Below are 24,896 nucleotides of genomic sequence, written 5' to 3'. Positions count from 1 at the left end.
AACAAATAAGAGAAAAAAGAAAGTAAGAGTTGAATAATATTAAGTGTAATTTAAATTTAAAATAATGATTATGATATAATTGAAACTTTAAGAGAAAACAGAAAAATAAGAGTTCAATACAATTAAATTTATTAATTTAAATTTTTAAGAAATAATTATTTTGATGCGAGTTAAATTAGAAAAAAGAAAAATACAGTTTAAATAAAAGATAATGAATATGCTAGATAAATTTTTTTTAAAAAATATATCGGAGCCAGGTTTCGATCCTGGGACCTGTGGGTTATGGGCCCACCACGCTTCCGCTGCGCCACTCCGATTTCATGTTCATATATTACATTAATAAATAAATGAAAGTAAAATAAAAAATTTCAGATTTTTAATAAACATAAATTCAAATCATCTTCAACAGAAAAGTAAAAAGCATCGATCTTTAATGTAAGAGAATGAGAAGGAGACCTGGAATTGGCGGGTTACAAACCGCCGCTGCTGCTAGGGTTTGTTTTCATATCCTTTGGTAGCTTAATTCTTGTGCTCATTTTTTAGTATTATTTAATTTGATATGTTTTCAGGATCAATACCGATTACTAGGTGAAAATGTAGCCAAGTTAAGAACTGATCTTATGAAAGAACAGCTCTCCACTTTTCGTTCTCAGCTTCAAGATTTTGCCCGTAAACATAAGGTTCCTCACTCTACTTTTTTACTTTTTCTTTGCTTATCATGTTATTAGTATTTTGATCAATACCCTATTTGCAAAAATTCATGGTTGAAATGGGATTATGCTATATTGTATGGTTGAAGATTGATAAAATGTATTTGCTGCAGAATGATATTCGAAAGAACCCGACTTTTAGAGCTCAATTTCATGACATGTGTGCTAAAGTGGGAGTGGATCCTTTGGCCTCTAATAAAGGTTTTTGGGCGGAGCTGCTAGGGATTGGCGATTTCTATTATGAACTTGGTTTGTGCATTTCTTCTTTAACTCTCTTGCTTTAATTGTTTCTACAATTTTTTTGTTTGATAGACTAGCTATCAGGAATCAGGTTTGCTGCGGATGTTTAAAATGTATGCATAATACTTGGTTTTGAAGTTGGAAATGAGTATTTTGATGTTTACACTGAAGTGGAACACAAGGGACATAGACTTTTCTGTTTCTATTGAGATTATGGTTTGAAGCATGCTTGTGATATTTACTATTGTTAGAAGTCTTGAAGACATGACATGGAGTCAGACATTGGAAAAGCCAATAAACATTTGGTTGCTTTTTAACCAGCAGTTTTGGTGATGTTATGATGTGCAATAAATCCGCATATGTTGGGAGGTCTTTGAACTGAGATCGTTAATGGTTTGAAGCCTGAATTTTTTTCAATATCTTCAATATAATGATGACATAATTGATTACAAATTTTTCCAGTGCCATCCTCTTTTATTTTATTTTTTAGTTAAAAAGCAGCAAAGTTTCTGGTAGTGAAATTTGTTTTTGTTTTTTTGCTGCTATGCTCTGTTCCCAAGGAATTATATTTGACTTGGATGCTCTTTTGCTACGAATGTGATGTCAAATGCTCATGTTTTGAATCTTTTTGGCTGGACAGGAGTACAAATTGTTGAAATATGCTTGGCAACAAGACCCCACAATGGAGGTTTGATCAACCTGCAGGAACTTTGCACTCTACTTCGCCAGAAACGAAAAAGTGACCGCGAAGCAGTTTCTGAGGATGACTGTTTGCGTGCCATAAGTAAGCTTAAGGTTTGTAATTAAGGTTGTTATGGGTATTTGTCAGATTGATGAAGTATAATCTTGTGATAACTGAAGTAACTATAAGGTGCTTTGTTGATGAGGTGTTCTTTTAATCAAGTCTTACTAACCTTTCTCAGATACTAGGGAGCGGTTTTGAGGTGATTTCTGTTGGAAAAAGAAAGCTTGTTCGGTCTGTTCCAACTGAATTAAACAAAGACCATAATGAAATTTTAGAGCTGGCTCAGGTTCTTCTCGTTTGCGCATCGTTATGTGTTGAAATGTCATCCTCAATGAAATAAGTATTTACATTGCATTTCAACCAATATGTTCTTTCAGGCTCAAGGCTTTGTGACTGTTGATGAGGTTGAGAGGCGACTTTCTTGGACATCTGGTCGTGCCATTGATGCTCTTGATACCTTATTAGATGTTAGTTCTGCTTTCTTCAATCCTTTTTCCTGCATCCTGTACAAAAATGTTTGTCGAATATACGAATCCATGTTGTTTATGCAGGAGGGTCTTGCGATGATTGATGATGGTCACAGTGATGGAAAACGCCGCTATTGGTTTCCTTGTGTCTCTTCCATATCTTCTTCAGTAGGGGCCTGATATGTAACACACAAGGCTTGCATCACATACAGACTGTACTTATACACGGTAAAACACAAGGTGCGAAATATATTTTCATTCCATGGAAGTAAAATTAGCAGTGTTAAATGATTTCAGAATGCAAACTTCACAAGTATTTATAAAAGAATCACTTCCCATTAACATTGGTGCAATTTTTGAATTTCCTTCTCTTTTCTTGTGGCTGATAGTCAATGAAATATGTTTGCTGCAGATCCGCTTATTTGAACTTACAGTGTTTTATTTTTTTGCAGAACTGAGTTACTTATTAATGTAAAAAAATTGGTTTGTAGTCATGACAAATAGAATTTGAATATAATCCATAGTTTTGGATAATAGTATTTATAGTCCTCTGTTCTATATCAAAAACCAATGACTTGAACAAAAACTTTTGGTCAGAGATCATACAAATGTGAATAGAAACTCTCCATCAAACTTCTGCAATTCATACACAATGCTCATTTTCTAACACATCAAACTTATGAGCAAGAAAAATTCTTTCTTAGCACATCAAAACTAGATTTGGGTAGGAAAAAGAACCCATAATTTTTTAAGAGTGATATTTGTAAGCAATGAAAAAATGATTTTTTTTTTGTACAATGTCATGAAAGAATATTGTCAAGAACTCACACTCTTCTTCCTACCCCCTATCATGAGTCACTATGTATTATTATGATCATCAATTATTTCATCAAAATCCATATCTCCTTTTTTTACTGCCAAATATTCAATAGCAGTCACAACATCACTCATTAACGGCCGAGTTGCTGCTTCTTCTTGTAGACACATTGCTGCAACTGCAAGTGCTTGATACAGAGCCTTTAATGGGTACCTTCCTTCTAATAATGGATCTGCCATTAATACAAACTTCCTTTTGTCTTTGAATAATGGTGTTGCCTGCATTGCATGAATATGTAGATATACCATCAATTTTATAGCATAATTCTGTATGGAAAATAGCATGTAACATGGTGCTTCTTACCCAAGTAACTAGATTTTGTTCTTCTGTTGGTCTCGAGTTATCGATGACTCGTCTGCCTGTGATTATTTCCAAGAACACCACCCCAAAGCTATAGACATCAGATTTTGTTGTCAATTGTCCTGTCAATGCATATTCAGGTGCACAATAGCCATAAGTTCCCATCACTCTTGTGGAAACATGAGTCTTGTCGCCTGTTGGACCGAGCTTTGCCAGGCCAAAATCTGACAGCTTTGGGTCAAAATTTTCGTTTAATAATATGTTTGATGCTTTGAAATCGCGGTATATTACTGGTGGATTTGCATTTTCATGCAGGTACTCAAGTCCTCTTGCTGCTCCTTCTGCTATTTTCATCCTTGTTTTCCAATCCAAAGCCTTTCTCCCTGGTGCTAAATCTAACAAAAAAAAAAAATGTAAGAACAAAAATTTGCAGAGTTAAAATGGCAACAAAGCTTGCCCTTGAGCTTAAAAATAGAATCCGGGGTTAAGTGTTTTTGCCGTCACCAAACTACAGTATTTTTTTTAAAATTTCTACCGACTTTCAAAATCTTGCATTTAAGTAACCAAATTTTGAATTTAACCAACATGTCTCTAAATTGATTTGGGCAAAAAATTACATATGTTGTCGATGAAAACACGCAAAGACAAAATTTGCTACGTAAAAAATACTATAATTTGATAACTGCAATTTTTTTAACCAATAGAATCTGAAATGAACATACCAAGAAGGTGATCTTCAAGAGAGCCATTAGGCATGAAATCATAGACTAAAATCCTTTGTTCACCATCAGCACAATATCCAACAAGATTAACAAGATTAGTGTGATGAAGAAGACTCAACATCAAAACTTCTACAAGAAATTCTCTGTTCCCTTGGAATCCGTTTCTGTCGAGTTGCTTCACAGCGACAACCTGAAGCAAATTACAATGAATCATTAATTCTCGTATTTCTCGTTTAATTTAAAAAGATTGTAAATTGAAAGAAATAAGAGTTATACTGCAGTATAGTACTTGATTTGTTTTTTCCATCTTTCCTTTATAGACCCTTCCAAAACCACCTTCTCCAAGAAGATTTTCAGGGTTGAAGTTTTTAGTTGCTATCGATAAGTCTCGAAATGTGAAAATGTCAGCAGATATATTTCCTTTTCCAATTTTCTTTATTTCATCAGTTATGTATTTTCTCCTGCTGCTATCTGTGTAAAGTAAAATTCACATTAATATACATTTGAACAAAAAATATTACAAGCAATCTCAGAAATTGTCAATCTTCAATAACATGGAAAACATAGTGCAATTTGGTCATGCAGGAAAAAAAATTAACCATTGAGATTTAGTCTTCAATGGAAGAATTTGACTAAAGAAGCTTAGGGTAGGATTGTATATAAGGTTATATATCAGAATTCTGGTAAAATATACAAGAGCTATATAGCCTTCAATTTGACAAAAGAAAATCTTGCTAGGCATTCACATATCTATACAGGATCAAAATAAAAAGATAAGGATAATCATTTATGGAAAACTATATTGCACGGAAACTTTCCGAATTCTATATTTATGCATTTTGTTTCTGGTAAAACTCGAAAACTCTATATTTATACAAGGAGAGCTAGCCTTCAGTTTTGAGAAACGAAAATCTTGCTAGGCATTCACAAGCAACCATCAAATCTAGAAAGGATCAAAGATGCAAGATAAGAAGACAATCATTTATGGCAATTATGTTGCACGAAAACTTCTGAAATCCTACATTTCGGTGTTTTGTTCCCGATAAAATTCCATTACTATATATTATGTCAGATTGTTTTTCATTTCCGTGCTACATAGCGACAACGTAATGTTCCAACACACGTAACAATGATATTATAAGAGAAAAATGATTATCTTCATCGAAATTTCAATCAAATTCAAGGATTTTAACACGAGAATTAAGAAAACCTTACCACTTTTGAAGGAGATATTAGCAAATGAGGCTAAAGTTTTGGTGTCATGATATTCCTTAATGCTTTTCTTCAAAGACCTTCTGCTGAGTTTCTGTTCAGACAAGCAGCATGTAAAGCAGTTCATCTTGCTTTCCCTTGGAATTCACAAACCATCAAAATCCTGAATCAATAATCTCGACGAAATATAATTATTGGCCTGTTTGGGACTCGAGAAAATTCAGTCAAAAACAAGCCAAGACATTAAATAGCAGAGAAGTGGATTAACAACAGATCAGATGAACATCTGAAAACCTTAACCTCATGGAAGAGATTATCTAGTTTTTCAGGAGACACAAGAATGTTCGTCTTCCCTTCGTCTTTCTTTTGTTTCATCTCTCTCAAAATCCATTGAGCCAGAAACAATGTTCAAAATTAGACTTGGTCAAATTTGCTAAATTTAGTATGGACAGACAGGTAGTTTCTATTTTTTTCTTAACTAACTTATTTACAAATTCTTTCTTAAGAATTAATTTTGGATAATTGTATCTTAAGGCATGTCATTAGGTACTAAAATATCATTAATGACAGGATAATTTATGCTTTCAGTGCAGCCAGCCATGGTAGCTATACCATCATATAAGGCTGAAAATTTTATTTATTTTTTAAACCAAACCGAACTGAGTTTATAAGATTCTTAATTAAACCAGTCGTTTTTTTTTTGTTTGTCGGTTCAGTTCGGTTTGGTTTTTCTGCCTTGACATGGAATGTTTTGAAAACCATGGAGGATAAGGTTAGACTTAACAGAATTAGGTTAAGGTCAAGTAACCCACAAAAGAATATACAAACAAAATAAGAACTGATCCTGTCAATATGGAACAAGAAAAGGCAGAGAAATCACAAAGGCTAACAAAATTTGTATCGAGTCTCAATTGCTTACATAAACAATTTGTATATGTTCATGCATCAAAATTTACATATGTGTATAATTAAACTTGATTAACAGAAACATTCCTAATCCTAGCACAGTAATGCAGCACTTCAAGTTTTTTTCTTGCTTCTGTAATTCTGTTCTAACTCCTACCAGAAGCTAAGCTAATTAACCTACTTAAATCAGCGATAAAAAAGTTAAAGAAATCAAGATTTTTCATATGTAATATGCACCAAAGGAAATAAAAATAAGCAATAGAAACAAGATTATGCTGCTATAAGCTAGACATCATGAACCTTGTTAGCAACAATTGCTTCCAAATCTTTCAGCTTTCAGCTTGGCAATAGCTTTCTCAAGTACGGAAATCCGATCTTCGAGTTCTAATCCTGGTATCTCAAAAGTTTTGGTGCTGGTTTCTTTTTCTTCTTCAACTCTATTCGTACTGTCATGAGTACTGCATGTAGGAATCTCGGTTTCACCATTAGTTTTCTCTTCCAGACCACCAAAAACCTTGTTATCAACACTCTTTATCTCACAAGATCTCATCATCTCCTCAATTGCTGGTTTAAAAACCTCATAAGAGTCTCTTATATGACAGTTGAGAGATACCCATTTTGATCTTCCTCTCGAGCTTCTTTTCTTTCTCACAACACTACTGATTGCATCCTTAAGCATATCGCGCCCACCTAACACAGCTTGTTTGTTCCACCATTCAAAGTACTGAGGAGTAACACCAGGCTCGGAAAATTTAGACGGAACATACAATTTGGCGTTATGACCAAATGGCCTAATGTAGTTAATCCAAGCAAGTTCTGGAAATTCATTTGGTCTAACAATTTCACTAGGGATATCCTGATCCAGTCCGAATTGCCTTGCCACTCTATGAGGAAGATATTGCTCAACACAACTTAAACCAACTAGCTCAGAAATTCTCAAGCACAGAGCCATTTGGAACAACTCAGGATTAGTTTCCAAATCTTTCCATTCAGCTTTTTCCTTATAAATATTAGGCAAATATGAACTGTCTGACCGAGTAGTGTAAGGCCTCCACCAAAAAGTGTTTGCTGCTGAATCCAAAGCTAACTTTACATTTCTGACTTTCTTGATTTTCACATTGTGCCATAGAGCTGATCTCGGTTCGCCATTCTTGACGAAATTCGGGTTTTTACGGAATGCTGGAAATCTTTCCCATGCCCAGAGTTGAACCAAATGGAAAGGTGACCAGAGCGTAAGAGTCAAAACATCAGAACAATTTTCAGTTGTTTCAATCTCAGAAACAGATAAAAGAGTTGCTTTTAACAAACCCAAATCCCTATAAATACTAGCTAGAACCGGTGGAGCAAGTGCAACAATTTCGCCTTTGGCTAAACGAATAGCAATAGGAAAAACCTGAGCATTAAGAATTCGTTCAGAATCATAAAAAACAAACGTTGCTAACCAATACGAAAGAAAAGCTTCATGCTCAATCTCATTGTCACTAAACATAAACATATTCATCCAACCGGCTGTAGACGCTTTATGCGACGAACCTCTCCCAAGTTCATTTCTCGCTTCATTCAGCTTCTTTTCGATTTCTTCAAGCTCATTGCTTTCGAGTGAACATGGAAAAATAGGCGAACCCAAAACGAAGAAGCCACCCAAAATCATGACATCTTCGAGTGTAATAGTGGCCTCTGCCCAAGGGAAGACAAATGTGTTAGTTTCAGGACACCATTTTTGTGCAAGACCCATCATTAAACCATCATCTCTTTTAATACAGCAAACAGAGCTCATGACAGCATCATAAATGCCAGCTCTTTTCCACACAGATCTGTGTATGGCTTCCATACGATGAACCCATGATTTCCATTTCTCAGTTGGGTATTTCCAGCCATTGTAGCTGACTTTCAGAGGACATGTTTCAAACTCAATAGCACAAGACAAAGAAGATGGGGTTTTGGGTATTGGAGGTTGAGTAGAAGCATGAGTAGGATTCAAGAAATAAGCAGTTCTTGAGATTGGATTGGAATTGGTAGATGATACTATTATCTGTTCATTCTTTTCAACTATAATCTCAACCTCTTCCATTTTTGGGTATCAAATAGTTTCTAAAGGTATCAACTTTCTTATAGTAAACACAAATAATCCATGGAGTGTAGATGCTAAAAAGGTGATGACAAAGAAAGAAAACAAAATTACTGTTTTCTGGGTATTGTACGGATACAACCAAAACTAAGCAGTACCTCAGGGTACTCTATACCTGCAAAATCAGTTTATAGTACTATGTGATATTAGTCACATTTTACAAAGGTATGAACTTTCTGATAAAGCATGATTTGGTGAAAGTAATAACTGTGTTTTATTTGAAAAAGGAAAGAATAATAGCTTTACATAGCAGTCTAGAACAAAAAATTATGGCAAACTTACACTGAATTGGTAAGCTTGATATAAAAGTGAAACAATGCAAAATATCAAACAAACAACAAAAAAAGCAAACAACTTTAAATATCAAGCATTAAAGTAAGAACATTTTAGCATGCTTTCTAGCATTAATCTCTCTTGGCAAAACCCATACGGAAGCCCCTGTACTATACGGTTTTATTCGAGAGGTCCCTATTCCAAAGTTTGTCACGTCTGGATCTCTGTACTTGTCATAATTCTTATTTTTAAAATCCTTTAATGGATAAAATTTGACAAGTGTGTTACACTCTCCCTTTCCGTTAATTAACCGAGTTGGATTACTATTTTAATAATCCACGTCATTAACCCCTTTTCTTTTTTTGATATGTTAAATAAGTGGACCCCCATTTACTTTTGATTCCAACCCATCTTCTTTCTTTGACAACAACTACAGAACCATCGCTTGGTAAAACGTAAAATTGCTCTATAATCTTTGCAAAACATCCATTTTCAAGAACTTCAATATCACAAAAGCTTGAAACAAAAACAAACTAAAACCATAACCATAATCTTAAACATATTTTTCTTTATCAATATAACAACTGTCACCGTCGGTCACATCACCATCAAGGTCGCCGTTACTGCCGAGTCTTAAATCGCAACTTATGGAGGAGATTTTAGAGAGACAAAACAAACCCTAGAAAAAGATTCTAATGGAACGCATTTTCTGTAATTATCCAGGCGGATCATCATCTGGTGGTCACTCTTGTTTTCGGTTACTTCGCTTCTCTCTTTTTTCGCCAGAGGTTGAATCGTCAGTTTTAGTTTTGTTTACTTAGAGGGAATTTGTGTTCATGTATTTGATTAGTGGTTAGGTATGGGAAGTTCTGGATCATGTGCGGTTGATTATGGTATAGGACCGGTCGTCTGAGTGCGGAGAAGGAACGGTTCGTGGTGGCTAGGAAAAATAATTTATCGGAGTGAAGAGTGTAATCGGAGAGAATGGTGGTGTGGGTTGTGGAGTGGTGAGGATATAATGGGTACTGGAAAAATTGCAGAAAGCCACCACCTTTTACCTTGGTTTTGTTGTTCTTGTGGCTCCGGTGGCCGTCGGTGGTGGGGGTTTTGAATTAGGGATTTAGAAAGAAAGCAATGAAAGAAGAAGATGGATCATCATATAAAATTGCCACATCATTATTCATATAAAAAATTAATTACCATGTCACTATTTATTAACTAAATTACTGTCATTTTATTTCTTTACTCTCACTAACGGAAAGTGTAAGACATTTGCCGAATTCCGTCCATTGAAGGACCTTAAAATAAGAATTATGACAAGTATAGGGATCCAGACGTGATAAATTTTGAGATAGGGACCTCTCGAATAAAACCGGTATAGTACAGGAGCCTCCGCATGGGTTTTGCCATCTCTCTTCAATCGGCTATACACACTGTTCTGGACATAAAAAAACAGGGGATCAAGCACAATCTCTTGGTTTTAGCCTTGCCTTGTGTGTTCAAATATATTAAACTGTTCGATATTATTACTGGAGACTTACATAATACTCCCTCCGTTCCAATAGAGTTGTCCACTTTGCCTTTATCACACAGTTTAAGAAAATCAATTATTGTTTATGACTTTTATAAAATTTTCCTTACTTTTCTTATCATATCCCTATTTTATATAGGGTCCATTTACAATTTACTTTCATTAGTGGATTTTAAATAGGGATAATATAGAAAAATTGAGTGTAAAAATTAGTCACTTTTTAAAAGTGGACAAAAGTTTTGGAACAAAAAAAATTCTCAAAGTGGAACTCTATTGGGACAGAGGGAGTACAAGTTTACTAAAACCTCGTACAAGTTTGATTTAGTGGTCTAGCTCAGCTATCTGAGCACCACGATTACGAGTTCAAATCCCGACTACATCCTTTGAATCATCTTTTAAAATAATAATTGAATAACCAACAAATGGTTTCGATTCCGTTGTTTATACCAATCCGGTCACAACAGGCCACAACAACCATCTTTTAATTAATTTTTGCCAAATATACTCACGATTCATTTGGAGTCGACATGACTAGAAGTTGTATACGTCACTTAAAATAAATTTTGTACATGCAAACGAACAACATTGTACCACATTAGCTTAAAACGAGTCATTAATATATTGGGCAAAATAACATCGGAAAGATGATAGATCAAACTAACAATATTTAAAGATCGTGATATATCTCGCAAAAACACTAAAGTTGAGGTTAGATATATTCATTTTGTCTTTTATATTTATACACCATTAACTAAAATAATAAATGTATCGTGATAGTCTAATCCGTCAATTTTGTAATTTGCAATAAATATGTTCAATCATCATCTTAAACTTATTTCCGGACACATATAATTCTCATATTAAACCCATATAATCAATTCTAAATTGAAATAAAGGATTAATGGTATAAAATGATCATTTCTATGATCAAAATCAAATCATATACTATAAAAATAAAGTTTACAAATAGATTAAAAACGAGAATTGAATATATTTATCACAAATTACAAAACAGACATATCAGATTGTCATATTTTTTTTATGGTATATTTATCAATTTGGTCATAGATATAAATACCTAAAATTCTTTTGCCTATGCACACTATGAAAATGTATAAAAGTGCCCGAAGCTCCTACATACTATTTGTTTTTTTTACGGTATATGATCCACTTGTCAAAATGCTAATTTAGAACTCACTATAGTTTGTATATGTCATTTTAGGTTTCATTTTTTATTTTTAAAATAATTTATATTAAATTTTCTTTGTAATTTGTCCTTTTTCTAAAGTTAAATAAATTTTATAGAAGATTCCACTGTCATTAATAAGATAAAATAGAAAAAGGATAATATTATACTAAATGCTTCAGTAATCTTTATACAGAATCAAATGAGACTTTTAAAAAGGGAGATTTATAGATTTACCTAAAATAAATAAATATTAGTGAATTTTACCTCAACACGAAAAACTTAATGAAAATACCTCACACATTTATGAATTTAATATTTCTACTCTCCGTGTAACAAAATTTTGTGATTTTACTCCATATATATGACACACACTGACAACTCTCACCAACTCTCTCTTTCTTTCTCTCTCCACGTGCTCAAGCCACACACCTGACACCTTTTTTTTGTTACATGCATTTGATTTCTTTTTTTTTCTTTCTCTTTGACTTTTCAAAATAATATTATATCTTTATGATAGTATGATCATAATATTTTCATAAAAAATAATATAATTTAATTTGTAGTTGTGGAGTAACATCATATTAAAAAAAAATAATTTTTTCATAATATTATTATAAACGCAGCAGTTATATTATCATCTAGGTATCATAATTTTTCTGTAAAAAATTATTTTTCGTACATTATCATACTATTATCGTTAACTTTATCATACTATTATCATAACCTATTCTTATAAAAATTATCATAACATTATCATAATATACTTTATCATAATATTATCATAAAATATTATTATAATATTATCATGACGTACTTTATCATAACTATATCGTAACTTTTTATCATAAACTTATCATACTATTATCATAACATTATCACAATATACTTTATCATAACAATATCAAAAACTATTATCATAACATTATCATGACGTACTTTATCATAACTATATCATATCCTTATCATATTATTATTATAACCGCGTAATATTATGATATTGATATGATAACGTTATGATACAATTATGCTAACGTTAATGATACCGAAATGATAATCAAGCATTTTTCTTAATAGAAAATTGTTTTTCTCTGCAGTGTTATGATAATGATATGATAACGTCATAGTGATAACAATATGATAATCAGGCGCTGTTTTCTGCAAAAAAATCGTTTTTTCAGCAGAAAATCATTTTTTTCATCATAAAATTGTTTTTAATGCAGATTTTCAGATCTTAAACTAAAAAAAATTAAGAACAGTTATTTTAAATCTGAGAGTTAAAATAAATCGTAATAATCACAACGAGTTAAAAAAAATTGCTAAAATATGAAAAAACGGCAGAGTGAAGACGAAACGAAGGCGGGACAACGGCAAAGTAATGGCGGATCGGCGAAGGAGGAGCAACGACGTGATAAAGAAGAAAAAAATAAATGAAGAAAAAGAAGTGGAAAAAATGGAGGAGAAGAAAAAGAAAGAGAGAGACAGAGAAAGAAAAAGAGAAAAAAAGAGAGAAAGAGAAGAGAGAAAAGAAAATCTGGAAAAAAAAGGGAGAAATACATGTGAGAGTAAAAATAAAATGCTTAGAGTAAAAAATTAATAAGAAATAAGTATTATTATAATAAAAAAAGACTTAGAGTAAAAATATAAAAATGCTAAAAAGGTGAGGTATTTTTTCTATGTTTTTTTTATTGAGGTATAATTTACTATTATTTTAAAAAATAGAGTGTTTTTCCTAATTTTCTCTTTTAAAAATGAGACGGAAGGAGTAATCTTTTTTGTAATGTAAGATAGAAAGAATAGAAAATAAATTGCCTCTTGACAATCCGTGATCAATCCACTTATAGAAATGTTTATTTGGAGTTCAACTTTTATAATACACTATAGATATAGATATAAAAAAAACACAAAGTTGTACATACTCTTAACAGTTTTTATTTAAGGCTGTTGTAACATTGATACCGATTGTTGAATCTTTGGTACCAATTGTCGTGACCGGTTCTTGACCGGATTGGTATGCGCAGCGGAATCGAAACCATTGGTAGGTATTTAATAATGAATTTGATCAACAAATAACAATATAGCAAAATAATAAATAACACAAGAGATTTACGTGGTTCTGCTTTAAAGCGTACATCCACGGGCGAAAGATTCGAGCCATCCACTAATTATCAAAAGGAGTACAAAATTGGTGGAGAATCACCAAATATAGAACATCTCTAGTAAATATGCCCTTAGAAGAAAAACCCACAAAGTGTTTCTCTCTCTACAAGAAGCAACCCGAAAGGGTAAGAATTAACTTATATTCCTTACATCACATACACCCCCTTTTCCCCTTATTCACATCAATGACTACATTGTGTGTTCGGTTTTTGGTGTCTTCTAAAAGGTGAATAAGGTAGGCTATATATAGTGAGTAAATAATCTATATGTCATTAGGAATATTAATCCTAATTGGATTTATACTTCCTAGTTAGCCAATGATAACAAAGTTATCCTTCTCCCAAACACTTCATTAATAGAGTCCTAATACAAATAGGAATTAGAATTTTAGGCATATTCCAACAAAGGCTTAGTCATCGGCAATTTTATGTACCAAACAAGTCTCCAAATTTTGTTTCGGACAATGGTTTTGTCAATAGATGCCGTGTAGCCAACTTATTACAAACTTGCCTCATTGTTGGTCGGAATTCAGAATTGGAGCACAAGCATGCAAGTGCAACTTGTGCGGTATTTGCAATACCTAGAGCTGATTTATTTTGAGGAATTTGTAAGCGTTGGTCGATTACATCCTTCAATAGTGAATCATGAACAATCGATGAAGACGATGAAGTTGAAGAAGGTGACCGCAACGAAAGAGATGAGATGAGATCACCCGGATGCTTTCCCATTATTATTTCGAGTGTTACTACTCCAAAACTGTAGACGTCGCACTTTTCGTTGACTACCATCGTGTATGCTAACTCTACAAGAAAATGTGGGTTAGAATTTTATTCGGTTGCTGAATTATATAGGCTTTTAGAGAATGATTGTCATCGCTTCATTTGTTATATTTTAGCAACTGAACTTTCACGTTTACATGAATGTGATGTTACCTGGAGCAGTATACCCAAACGTGCCTGCAAATGAGGTCCAATTAGAGGAATCAGGCATCAAGATCCTAGCTGTTCCAAAATCAGAGACATAGGCCTCGAAATCTGAATCCAAAAGAACATTATTGCTCGAAATGTCTCGATGAATAACCGGAGGAGAACAGTCGTTATGCATATAACATAATGCGTTAGCTATTCCTTTAACCGCATTTAGTCTCTTGTTCCAATCAAACTCTATTGCTTCTTCTTCATTGCTCAATACATTTCTTAAACTTCCTCTTTCTATCAACTTGTAAATCAGAAATGAGCGTTTCGGATGCGAACAGAAACCATGTAACTTGACAATGTTCCGATGGCGTATATTCATCAACACACGAATCTCATTACTGAATGCTTTTAGATTATTATGTGATTGATGGAGTTTCTTCACAGCAACCTCTCGGCCCGTGGCCAGAACAGCTTTGTAAACAGTTCCATACCCTCCTACCCCAATGCAATACTTTTGATCAAAATCCTCAGTAGCTTGTACAATGTTTTCATATTGCAGATCTTCATCATTACTCAGTATCTTCATGATGCCCTGCTGACGCAACGAAAAAGCAAATCAAACAGAGAAAATTAGTATTTGAATTGAAAACATAAAATGAATTTAGGATAAGAAACTTACCTCATCTTCTCCTGAATTAGCCTCTCTGGTACTAGTTCGTTGCTTGAGGATTAAGAAACCTCCGGCGAATACAAAAACTAGAAACAGACTGCATAAAACAGGAATCACAATGGGAACAACCCTTTTCCCATATTTCCTTCTGCTGTTTTTGTTGTTTGCAGGAACAGAACATGCCTTTAGAAACGTGTTATTACCGCATAGGCTGGTGTTATTTCGAAGCGAGTTGAATGGTGCATCTTGAAAGGCTTTAATGTTGGGAATTTGGCCTTTTAATTCATTGTATGATATGTCGACCACAGTCAAGCTTAATAAAGAATCAAAACTAGTAGGAATAATACCTGACAGCAAATTGTGGGAGAAATTAAGTATCTCCAGTCTTTGCAACTCTCCGATCTGTTGCGGTATCTGGCTTGTTAAGGAATTGTAACTGAGGTCAAGACTTTCAAGAGACTGTAAATTGCGAAATTCTGAAGGAATATTGTGTGAAAACATGTTCTTGCTAAGATTCAAGAACAGTAATTTTGAGCAATCTCCAAGTTGTATGGGTATTCTTCCACTTAGATTGTTTGCTGCCAAGTTAAGATTGTAAAGACCGGACAACATTCCAATATCTTCAGAAATATTTCCCGAAAGCTCATTGTCGTTGAGAGAGAGTTCGAACAGAGTTAACTTGAGAAGTTCTTTTGGAATTTCTCCCGTAAGTTGATTCGATGAGAGGTCAAGAGAATGCAATTGAGACACACTTCCGAGTTCAACTGGTATATTGCCAGTGATATTATTGTTCGAGATGTTCAAGGTTGACAAATTTCTAAATTCTTCCCATTTCCATGAAAGCTCGCCGTAAAATCTGTTAGCACTTAAATCCAAATAGTACATGTGAGGATAAATGCCAAAATCCTGCGATATATTTCCCGTCAGCTGGTTTCCTTTAAGAGAAACTCTTACTAAACTGCTGCAGTTTCTCAAGCTTCTTGGAATAAGGCCGGTGAAATAGTTGTCTAGAACCGCGAAATATTGAAGTTTTCCGCCAAGGCAGACGTTATCCGGTAGTTGACCTGTCAATCTGTTGCTATATATCTGAAGTTGATGTAAGAAAGTGAGGTTATTCATCTCTGGCGGAAGAGTTCCAGAAAGTTGATTGTTAGAAAGAAACAGATATAATATATTTTTTAATTTTCCAATAGAAGCTGGAATTTGGCCACTGAGGTGATTGTTTGACATTTCAAGGCCGGTAAGGGATGCCATTGATCCAATTTCTACTGGTATGGATCCTGAAAGTTGATTATCCTGAAGAAACATAGTTGACACCATAGTCAAGTTTCCGATAAATGGCGAAATTGAACCAAATAGATTGTTAAATGCCAAGTCAAGATAGGTAAGAGAGCTAAGCTTTCCAAAAGCTGAGGGCATGGAACCGTTGAATTCGTTATTATTGAGATAAAGCATCGATAACGTAGTCAGGTTTCCGATAACATCAGGGATTGGACCATTGAAATTGTTATGAGACAGAGCAAGGAGAGTGATAGAGCTCAATTTTCCAAGCTCTTGAGGCAGGGAAGAAAGTTGATTGCCATGAAGATAAAGAATTGATAGCTTCGACAAGTTCCCTAAAGAAGTCGGAATTGCGCCACTGAGTTGATTGTTTGATAAATCAAGATAAGTGAGGGCTCTTAATGTTCCAATTTCTTGAGGAATTAAACCAGAAAAGCTATTGAGAAACAATTCAAGATTGTCGAGTTTTGAAAGTTTACCAATATCAGAAGGAATACTGCCATGGAATGAATTATTGCTAAGATCAAGATCATTAAGATCGGAAAACGACGAGAAGTTGAGATTCTGAAGGGTACCCTTCAGACCTGAACCTGACAGGCTTATATTGGTGACCCTTCCTGAAACCTGACAGTAAATTCCAACCCAGGAATTGCAAAGATTATTGCTTGTATCCCAAGATAGCAGAAACGATTGGCTTAGATTATCAAGAGTGGCTTTCCAATTCAGAAGGGCTTCTTCAATAGCTGGTAAAGAAGTGGCAGATGAAGCAAAAGGAAAATTATGGAAACAAATTACAAGGCAGAAAAGAAGAAGTGATTTTTCTAAAAAGAAAGACATGGCTGGAGAAATTACAATTCAAGACTAATTCATGATCTATCTGCATATGAATTGCAGAGATATTTGTATGGAAATCGGTATTAATTCGCTGGATTATATGGATATGAGCAACGGGCAACCGGCTTTCAACTTGTGACTCAGGGTCAAATAATTTACTTTCAAATATTTTGATCAAAGGACAATATTTTCTATATTTAATCAGATAATATAAATAAGTTCAGGTATCCTAATGGTCCAATTTTGTTCTTAATTGACTTAAAAATGGACCGAGTCTAGCTAAGAATTTTCAGGTATAATGTGGAATTTCAAAAACTATTATTAAAAATAAAAAGTATTGTAAGCTGGATGACGCCATACATGTCCAGCACTAATTCATTTAGTCACTTCTCAGGAAGGTTCCCGCTGATTTTTTTTTTCTTTCGTATGAAGACCAGAAATATTAAATTGAAATAAATAAATAGAAAAAGGACTGCACTTTTATTTCATATTCCAAGTTCGAAAATTGCCAATCTAATCTTAGCTAGGGAGATATGACATCATCACCATAAATTAATTACTCCCTGGTTCCAATCTAACAAGTTACTTCTTATTTTACACATAATTTTAAAATGCATAAATTTACATTTCTTATAATTGTTTTATCCGGATATTAAACTTTGCATGTCACTGAATTTTTACTACGCTATAAAATGGATACTATATTATATTTTGTTTCTTTTTAATTATTAAAATTATCATTTTATTTCACCGAAAGTCACTTCCCAGAAACTAATGCCAATTTGCTGATAGATTCTACGTTAAATGCTATGTCAATTAAAAGTTACTGCCCTTTTTGAGATAAAATTTATAGTTTAATATTTTTTATAAAATAAAATTTATAGTTCAATGACCTTTTTGAATTTATACATAAAAATAAATAATAACGTTCACGCAGGTAACATTCCGGAAAAAAGATTGATAACTTCGATAACAAAAAAGAAACAAAATAAAGAATAATACCCATTTTTTAATTAAGTGAAAGTTCAAATGACCTAACAATTGTAATATTTATTAATTGCTTTAGAGTTCTACTTATTATTATGAATTATTCTCAAACCTTAAGATTAAAAAAAGGAATAAATTAGAAAAATTAAAATTAAAAGACACTAAAATTTCTCGTATACATTATTTTTCATTTTAAAATATTTATTTCTAATGTTAAGATAAGACCTGATTTTCCAAATAATTTATCTCTCAACATTACTCGCTTGTGTCCTTTTATGAAAAAAAGAAAAGTAAAGGAAATAATTATTTAAAAATAAATTGTCTATTCTGGTTTTGAGTCCTTTCGAATGCCGTCCATCCGTTCTGAAAATTTCATGAACCTGTAATAAAAACGAAACCTCTGAATCGCCCCTCAACGTTTTTTCACATAAAATCACTCACAGGCTTAATACTATGATACTGCAATATTGAAATTATTTTATATAATATTGGAAATATATACATCAACATATTTCATATTCAGTCACCCACAATAAGTTTCCGATAATGTAAAATATAAAAAACAAGGTCTGTAATATTGAATATCTATTCAATACTGTTAAATACATTATTTTAGTGTTTAGTAGTTGACTTTATGGAAGTTTTGATTTGGACATGAAATTTTAAATTATTTATTTATTTCATATACGTCACATCCAACATCGAAAAGTTATTTATTTATAAATTAATTTTCTAATTAGAATTATAAATTAAATGATAAAAGTTCTAGACAATATTCAGTTAAGTCGTGGATTTAATGTTTTCCACAAATAGTTTTTTTTTCCAATGGCAAAATAAAAATATCAATATTAAATTTGATATGTATAATTATTTCCTATTTCTAATATGAAATATTATTAAAATGTATCATACATCAAACAACAGATTTTAAACTCTAGAACATTGAAATGCAAATACTTTTTTTTAGTAAACGTTGGACTTTAAAAATTAGCAAACACATCGGAATATTTTAATTAGATTGATATTTTTTTAACATTTGCATCATACTTTTAAAGACCAAAAATAATATAAATGAAAAGACTAATGGGCTGAAAAACTATCAAACTTTATTTTTTTCAATAGCAGCCCGACCTTATAAAACGGTCAATTTCACCCTATTATGTATTTTTAATTTTTAATAATACCGCGACCTTGTAAAACGGTCAATTTTATCCTATTTCGTATTTTTAACTTTCAATAGCACCCTAAATCATCAAATTAAACTTTTTTATTTAGGATTTATTTGAATTTTTTTAAGTCAAATGAGTTGTTTGAATTTGTCAAAGTAGAAAAAAGTATGATATGACCCTTATATTTAGTTGTTTTGAATATTTTCATCCTTATAATAATAAAATCATCTTAATTTTTTTAATTTAGGGTGCTATTGAAAGTCAAAAATACAAAATAGGGTAAAATGGACAGTTTTACAAAGTCGGGGTGCTATTAAAAAAATAAAAGTCGGTAATTTTTCAGCCTATTAGCCTTTTCATTGATATTATTTTTGATCTTTAGAAGTTGATACGCTTAATTTGTATACTACTTTTTCTAAGATTAATATGTGTATTATATATTATTTTGAAGATATTATGCTTGGATAGGTGTTGTTTTGTAGGTGATTTATGAAATAAAGTCATGAGCCGAGAATTGAATGAATTTGCAAAAAAGCGAAGAAATTATATCAAATTGATCCTTGTTTATGAACTTGTTGTTTTGTCCTTCTTCAAAACCTCAAATGAAAAAGAATTCTTTAGGTCAATTGTAGTAGACATCCTAATCTTTTCAAACATCAAAATTTACATCATTCGGAGTTGTCTAGTTCAGGTTATGAAGTTTTAAAGATTGACAAAACTGCACGTTGCATTAGTTTACTTACAGATTTGACTCTTCTTCCTTAATTGGACATTTCGAAATACTTAGTGACCTCTGATGAATTTCTGTTCTGCATATGAAATAAACTATACATCTCAAGCTTTCCAATGAATTAAGAACCAAGTCATTTGTATGTGTATGCAAAGAGTTATGACTTTTCGAAGTTGGTGGTTGCGCATAATTCCTGCCGGGGGGGCAGGAATGAATACCTCGGCAAAAATCACTTCTGGAAAGTGGTCCCGCCGAGGTAACCAAATCCTGCCGCGCGGAAGGAATGGCTTGCTAGACAGAAATCACGGTTGTACATGAAAAAATTCATTCGGATTGCGCTAATTCATCAGGGATCAATTCTAGTTCGACCAAACTTATTTTGCAACATAAATGGTGGAATCTTCTACTTCTAGAAGATTGAGAGCATCAGAGATCAAAGTATAAATTGGATTAGGAGTATTTCTCTACACATTTAACACGTAATCTTAATCCTAAAAAGAGATTGACTTAGAAAAAAATTCAAGTCTCAAGACCTTTACAAATAGAGCTCAGCTCAAGGTTATTCAAATATTCAATTCATCATGTAAATATATTCATATTCTATTATTAGTTTATTAGTTTAATCTAGTTTTAGTTTTTGAAATAGTTGTTCTTTAGTTTAACTTGTAAAATCATCCAAGCACAATTTGAATTTGAAGATTTTATTGAAGTGAATTATTTTCAAGTCAAATCAAGTTTGATTTCTTCTCCCTTCTCTTTAATTATACAATTCTTATTTGTTTACTTATCTGCGTTTACCATATCTAGCTAAATTTTTTGACTTAAAATATTGTGAGTAATATGATTATATAATTTAAAATCTGAAAACTAAAGTACATATTTTTCTTTGTTATGCAATTCTTCATTATTGAGAATAATGCTTCTGATTACTTGATCAATAATTACATGAACTAGGAATAAATTGTGAGGAAGGGACTTAAGCAATTTAATTGAAAATGGGTAACTAAGGCATAATTATAAAGCATGAGTCCGACCATAATGTTTGCATTATGTGGTCTATGTGGACAACTAATCGTTAACGCATTGATTATAAATTACCGTTTATCTTCTATCGTTCTGTAAGCCGTGATAGAAAGGATGATTTGAGGTTATGAGTTATAATTAATAGGCTAGCAATAACATAGAAATATTGAGCTAGTATCTTCAATCTATCCTCTACTGCATGTAACAATTAAAATAAGATTGGTATGAACTAAAATTATGAGGCATCAAGAACCCATACGAAAACAATATTTTAAGTTGTTTGTTATTATTGTTAATTTCTTTTATTTAGTATTTTATGTTTTCATTAGTTTAATTCAAAACAAAAAAATATCTATTATTCGTTTGCTCAAATAATAGTTTAGCTAACTATTTTAGTAGTTTATTCATTTCTTATGAGTTCGACACTCTATTTACTCTTTATTACTTACTCACGATATTGTATACTTACAATTTTGTGCATCATTAATATGATGCAAATGTTAAAAAGATATCAATCTAATTAAAATATTTGGATGTGTTTGCTTATTTTTAAAATCCAACATTTACGATTTTCAAAAAATAAATAAACCCAACATTTACTAAAAAAAGTAATAGCATTTCAATATTCTAAAGTTTAAAATCGTTTGATGTATGATACATCTTAATAATATTTCATATTAGAAATAGGAAATTGATAAATAATTAAATTAAACTAAATTTAAATTTAAAATAAAATATATTCATTAGTTTTTAAATTCTCTTATTTGTATAACTTACATTAAAATTATTCAATTTAAATCCCGAAGGCCACTAAACTTTCAACATGTTTCATTTCAATTATAATTTTTTTTAGTTACTGAACTTTTTTTTTTGATTTTTTTACCGCCAAAAATGCTTAAATAATAGCCGGAATTTATTTATTTTTATCTAAACACTTGCCATGTATGTATAATTTGGTCCAAAAATTTATTTCCAAAATAAAACTATGCATGTATGATAAATTTTCAAATTAAAACTAGCAAAATCCGGTTGCCACATGTCAAATTCCGGCTGTCACTTAGACATTTTTGGTCGGAAAACCAACATAAAAAAAAGTTCAGTAATTAAAAAAAAAATTAAAGTTTAATGACTGAAATGAAAAAAGTGGAAGTTCACTGACTCTTAGGATTAATTACCCAATTTATTGATATAGATAAATTAAGGGTGGAGCTATTTGCAGAGCAGATATTACTAGGCAAAGAGCAAAATTTTGTAACTTGACAAAATTGTCCCAGGTCAACTAACCTACAAAATAATATCCAAACGCAACAAAAACTGCTCCTATACAAGAGAAGGTAGAGAAATCACAAAAAATAAAATTAGCATCAAAATTTACATGATTACATCTGTCTATAGTTAACCTAATTAAATCAGCAGCATTCAAGCTTTATTATGCTTGTGTAATTCTGTTCTCACCCCTACCAGAAGCTAAGCTAATTAACCAAACTATTAAGCAATAAAAAAGTTAAAGAATTCAAGTTTCTCATATGTTATATGCACTGAAGGAAATAAACTAAAGCAAGAAAAATAAGATTATGCTGCTATGAGCTAGATATCATGAACCTTGTTAGCATCAACTGCTTCCAAATCTTTCTGCTTTCACCTTGGCAATAGCCTTCTCAAGTACGGAAATCCGATCTTCGAGTTCTAATCCTGGCATCTCAAAAGTTTTGGTGCTGATTTCTTTTTCTTCTTCAACTCTATTCCTACTGTCATGAGTACTGCAGGTAGGAATCTCAGTTTCACCATTACTTTTCTCTTCCAGACAACCAAAAACCTTGTTATCAACACTATTTATCTCACAAGATCTCATCATCTCCTCAATTGCTGGTTCAAAAACCTCATCAGAGTCTTCTATGCGACTATTGAGAGACGCCCATTTTGTTCTTCCCCGCAAGCTTCTTTTCTTTCTCACAACACTACTGATAGCATCCTTAAGCATATCGCCCCCTCCGAACGCAGTTTCTTCATTCCACCACTCCAAGTACTTAACAGTAACACCAGGCTCTGAAAATTTAGAGGGAACATACAATTTGGCATTACTACAAAATGGTCTAATGTAGTTAATCCAAGCAAGTTCTGGAAATTCGTTTGGTCTAACAATTTCACTTGGAATATCCTGATCCAGTCCAAATTGCCTTGCCACTCTATGAGGAAGATATTGCTCAACACAACTTAAACCAACTAGCTCAGAACTTCTCATGCACAGAGCTATTTGGAACAACTCAGGATTGGTATCCAAATCCTTCCATTCCGCTTTTTCCTTATAAATATTAGGCAAATACGAACCCTGTGACCGAGTTGTGTAAGGTCTCCAACAAAACGTGTTTGCTGCTGAATCCAAAGCTAATCTTACATTCCCCACTTTCTTGCATTTGACACTGTGCCATAGAGCTGATCTCGGTTCGCCATTCTTGACGAAATTCGGGTTCTTCCGGAATGCTGGAAATCTCTCCCATGCCCAGAGTTGAACCAAATGGAAAGGTGACCAGAGAGTAAGAGCTAAAACATCAGAACAATTTTCAGTTGTTTCAATCTCAGAAACAGATAAAAGAGTTGCTTTTAACAAACCCAAATCTCTATAAATGCTAGCAAGAACTGACGGAGCAAGTGCAACAATTTCGCCTTTGGCTAAACGAATAGCAATAGGAAAAACCTGAGCTTTAAGAATGCGTTCAGAATCATGAAAAACAAACGCTGCTAACCAGTACGAAAGAAAAGCTTCATGCTCAATCTCATTCTCACTAAACATAAACATATTCATCCAACCGGCTGTAGATGCTTTACGAGACGAACCTCTCCCGAGTTCAGTTCTCGCTTCATTCATCTTCTTTTCAATTTCTTCAAGCTCGTCGTTTTCGAGAGAACATGGAAAAGTAGGCAAACCTAAAACAAAGAAACCGCCCAGAATCATGACATCTTCGAGTGTTATAGTGGCCTCTGCCCAAGGGAAGACAAATGTGTTAGTTTCAGGACACCATTTTTGTGCAAGACCCATGAGTAAACCATCATCTCTTTTAATGCAGCAAACAGAGCTCATGACTGCATCATAAATGCCAGCCCTTTGCCACACAGATTTGTGTATGGCTTCCATACGATGAACCCATGATTTCCATTTCTCAGTTGGGTATTTCCAGCCATTGTAGCTGACATTCAGAGGACATGTTTCAAACTCAAAAGCACAAGGCAGAGAAGATGGGGTTTTGGGTACTGGAGGCTTAGTAGAAGCATGAGTAGGATTCAAGAAATAGGCAGTTCTAAGGATTGGATTGGAGTTGGTAGATGATACCATTAGCTGGTCTCTCTTTTCAACTATAATCTCAACCTTTTCCATTTTTGAGTATCTAAAATTTTCAAGTAGTTGGTTATGAAGCTTTTTACTAGGTGTGAAATGGGTATCCTAAATTTGCGTTAATTCATTGGAGAAATTTTACGTTTACAGAAGTGAAACTTAAAGAAATTAAAAGGGTGAACACTAAAAAAGGTGATGGTAAAGAAAGAAAACAAAAATTTGCTATTTTTTGTCTATTGTACTAGTGAGTCTCTGTAGCGGGGTGAACATTTCATATTTGATGTTTTATAGTACTAATTTTCTTTTTAACTTCATTGTTTTTTGATCTTTAGTGCGCAGTAAATATTCGTTAAAAGTAAATATTCGTCCAGAGACTGAAATTAACAGTTATCCATATTTATCATACTAGTCCCAGTTTGTGAATAAGCATGATTTGATTTTTATGATATGGGAAAGTGATAGCAGGTAATTAGTGCTAATTTACATTGAAATGGTTA

General features: G+C 32.7%; 5 protein-coding genes and 1 non-coding gene across 12 annotated transcripts; 1 reads left to right on the top strand and 5 right to left on the bottom strand.

The window, feature by feature from the left end:
• Positions 1-245: 245 nt before the first annotated feature.
• Positions 246-317, bottom strand: TRNAM-CAU (transfer RNA methionine (anticodon CAU)). The gene has a single exon. It is a non-coding gene; the product is annotated as a tRNA-Met (tRNA).
• Positions 318-385: 68 nt separating this feature from the next.
• Positions 386-3,753, top strand: LOC126668002 (vacuolar protein sorting-associated protein 22 homolog 1). 5 transcript variants are annotated; one of them, XR_007638325.2, is made up of 8 exons: positions 386-494; positions 570-680; positions 824-959; positions 1,591-1,745; positions 1,874-1,981; positions 2,073-2,162; positions 2,247-2,402; positions 3,655-3,753. XR_007638325.2 is itself a non-coding variant. In XM_050361190.2 (7 exons), the coding sequence occupies exons 1-7, from the start codon at positions 444-446 to the stop codon at positions 2,340-2,342; spliced, it is 747 nt and encodes a 248-aa protein (XP_050217147.1). In that variant the 5' UTR covers positions 386-443; the 3' UTR covers positions 2,343-2,504. The 5 variants fall into 5 exon arrangements, 1 of the variants encoding a protein (XP_050217147.1); XR_007638324.2 differs by lacking the exon at positions 3,655-3,753 and adding an exon at positions 3,144-3,366; XR_007638326.2 differs by lacking the exon at positions 3,655-3,753 and adding an exon at positions 2,615-2,696.
• On the bottom strand, positions 2,664-5,648 carry LOC126668001 (probable serine/threonine-protein kinase PBL23). 2 transcript variants are annotated; one of them, XM_050361189.2, is made up of 5 exons: positions 5,277-5,648; positions 4,351-4,532; positions 4,062-4,251; positions 3,343-3,728; positions 2,664-3,257 (listed from the first exon to the last, which is right to left on the bottom strand). In XM_050361189.2, exons 1-5 carry the CDS (start codon positions 5,398-5,400, stop codon positions 3,021-3,023), a joined length of 1,119 nt encoding a protein of 372 aa, XP_050217146.1. In that variant the 5' UTR covers positions 5,401-5,648; the 3' UTR covers positions 2,664-3,020. The 2 variants fall into 2 exon arrangements, with proteins under 2 accessions (XP_050217146.1, XP_050217145.1); XM_050361188.2 differs by having other exon boundaries at positions 3,343-3,734; positions 5,277-5,647.
• Positions 5,649-6,047: 399 nt separating this feature from the next.
• On the bottom strand, positions 6,048-8,851 carry LOC126668000 (protein MAIN-LIKE 2-like). The gene has a single exon (XM_050361187.1). It carries the CDS (start codon positions 8,248-8,250, stop codon positions 6,484-6,486), a length of 1,767 nt encoding a protein of 588 aa, XP_050217144.1. The 5' UTR covers positions 8,251-8,851; the 3' UTR covers positions 6,048-6,483.
• A 5,010-nt stretch (positions 8,852-13,861) lies between these two features.
• LOC126667998 (MDIS1-interacting receptor like kinase 2-like) lies at positions 13,862-17,211 on the bottom strand. 2 transcript variants are annotated; one of them, XM_050361183.2, is made up of 3 exons: positions 15,054-17,211; positions 14,390-14,969; positions 13,862-14,259 (listed from the first exon to the last, which is right to left on the bottom strand). In XM_050361183.2, exons 1-3 carry the CDS (start codon positions 17,160-17,162, stop codon positions 13,883-13,885), a joined length of 3,066 nt encoding a protein of 1,021 aa, XP_050217140.1. In that variant the 5' UTR covers positions 17,163-17,211; the 3' UTR covers positions 13,862-13,882. The 2 variants fall into 2 exon arrangements, with proteins under 2 accessions (XP_050217140.1, XP_050217141.1); XM_050361184.2 differs by having other exon boundaries at positions 14,390-14,966.
• Positions 17,212-22,528: 5,317 nt separating this feature from the next.
• LOC126668138 (protein MAIN-LIKE 2-like) lies at positions 22,529-24,572 on the bottom strand. The gene has a single exon (XM_050361354.2). The coding sequence runs from the start codon at positions 24,439-24,441 to the stop codon at positions 22,681-22,683; it is 1,761 nt and encodes a 586-aa protein (XP_050217311.2). The 5' UTR covers positions 24,442-24,572; the 3' UTR covers positions 22,529-22,680.
• Positions 24,573-24,896: the final 324 nt, after the last annotated feature.

Source organism: Mercurialis annua, linkage group LG2 (assembly GCF_937616625.2).
Source record: "Mercurialis annua linkage group LG2, ddMerAnnu1.2, whole genome shotgun sequence".
NCBI lineage: Eukaryota > Viridiplantae > Streptophyta > Magnoliopsida > Malpighiales > Euphorbiaceae > Mercurialis > Mercurialis annua.
This window is presented reverse-complemented; position numbering and strand designations above follow the sequence as displayed.

What these genes read in the sequence shown, in the direction of transcription:
- LOC126668138 (XM_050361354.2), bottom strand. Translation starts at nt 24,441, where the DNA reads ATGGAAAAGGTTGAGATTATAGTTGAAAAGAGAGACCAGCTAATGGTA.
- LOC126668001 (XM_050361188.2), bottom strand. Translation starts at nt 5,400, where the DNA reads ATGAACTGCTTTACATGCTGCTTGTCTGAACAGAAACTCAGCAGAAGG. An exon ending in TCTTGAAGATCACCTTCTTG is followed by an intron (nt 3,735 to 4,061) that starts GTATGTTCATTT and finishes TTTTTTTGTTAG; the next exon opens with ATTTAGCACCAGGGAGAAAG. An exon ending in AACAAAATCTAGTTACTTGG is followed by an intron (nt 3,258 to 3,342) that starts GTAAGAAGCACC and finishes CATGCAATGCAG; the next exon opens with GCAACACCATTATTCAAAGA.
- LOC126668002 (XM_050361190.2), top strand. Translation starts at nt 444, where the DNA reads ATGAGAAGGAGACCTGGAATTGGCGGGTTACAAACCGCCGCTGCTGCT. An exon ending in AAACCGCCGCTGCTGCTAGG is followed by an intron (nt 495 to 569) that starts GTTTGTTTTCAT and finishes ATATGTTTTCAG; the next exon opens with GATCAATACCGATTACTAGG. An exon ending in ATTTTGCCCGTAAACATAAG is followed by an intron (nt 681 to 823) that starts GTTCCTCACTCT and finishes TATTTGCTGCAG; the next exon opens with AATGATATTCGAAAGAACCC.
- LOC126668000 (XM_050361187.1), bottom strand. Translation starts at nt 8,250, where the DNA reads ATGGAAGAGGTTGAGATTATAGTTGAAAAGAATGAACAGATAATAGTA.
- LOC126667998 (XM_050361183.2), bottom strand. Translation starts at nt 17,162, where the DNA reads ATGTCTTTCTTTTTAGAAAAATCACTTCTTCTTTTCTGCCTTGTAATT. An exon ending in CTAATTCAGGAGAAGATGAG is followed by an intron (nt 14,970 to 15,053) that starts GTAAGTTTCTTA and finishes TCGTTGCGTCAG; the next exon opens with CAGGGCATCATGAAGATACT. An exon ending in GTTTGGGTATACTGCTCCAG is followed by an intron (nt 14,260 to 14,389) that starts GTAACATCACAT and finishes ATTTTCTTGTAG; the next exon opens with AGTTAGCATACACGATGGTA.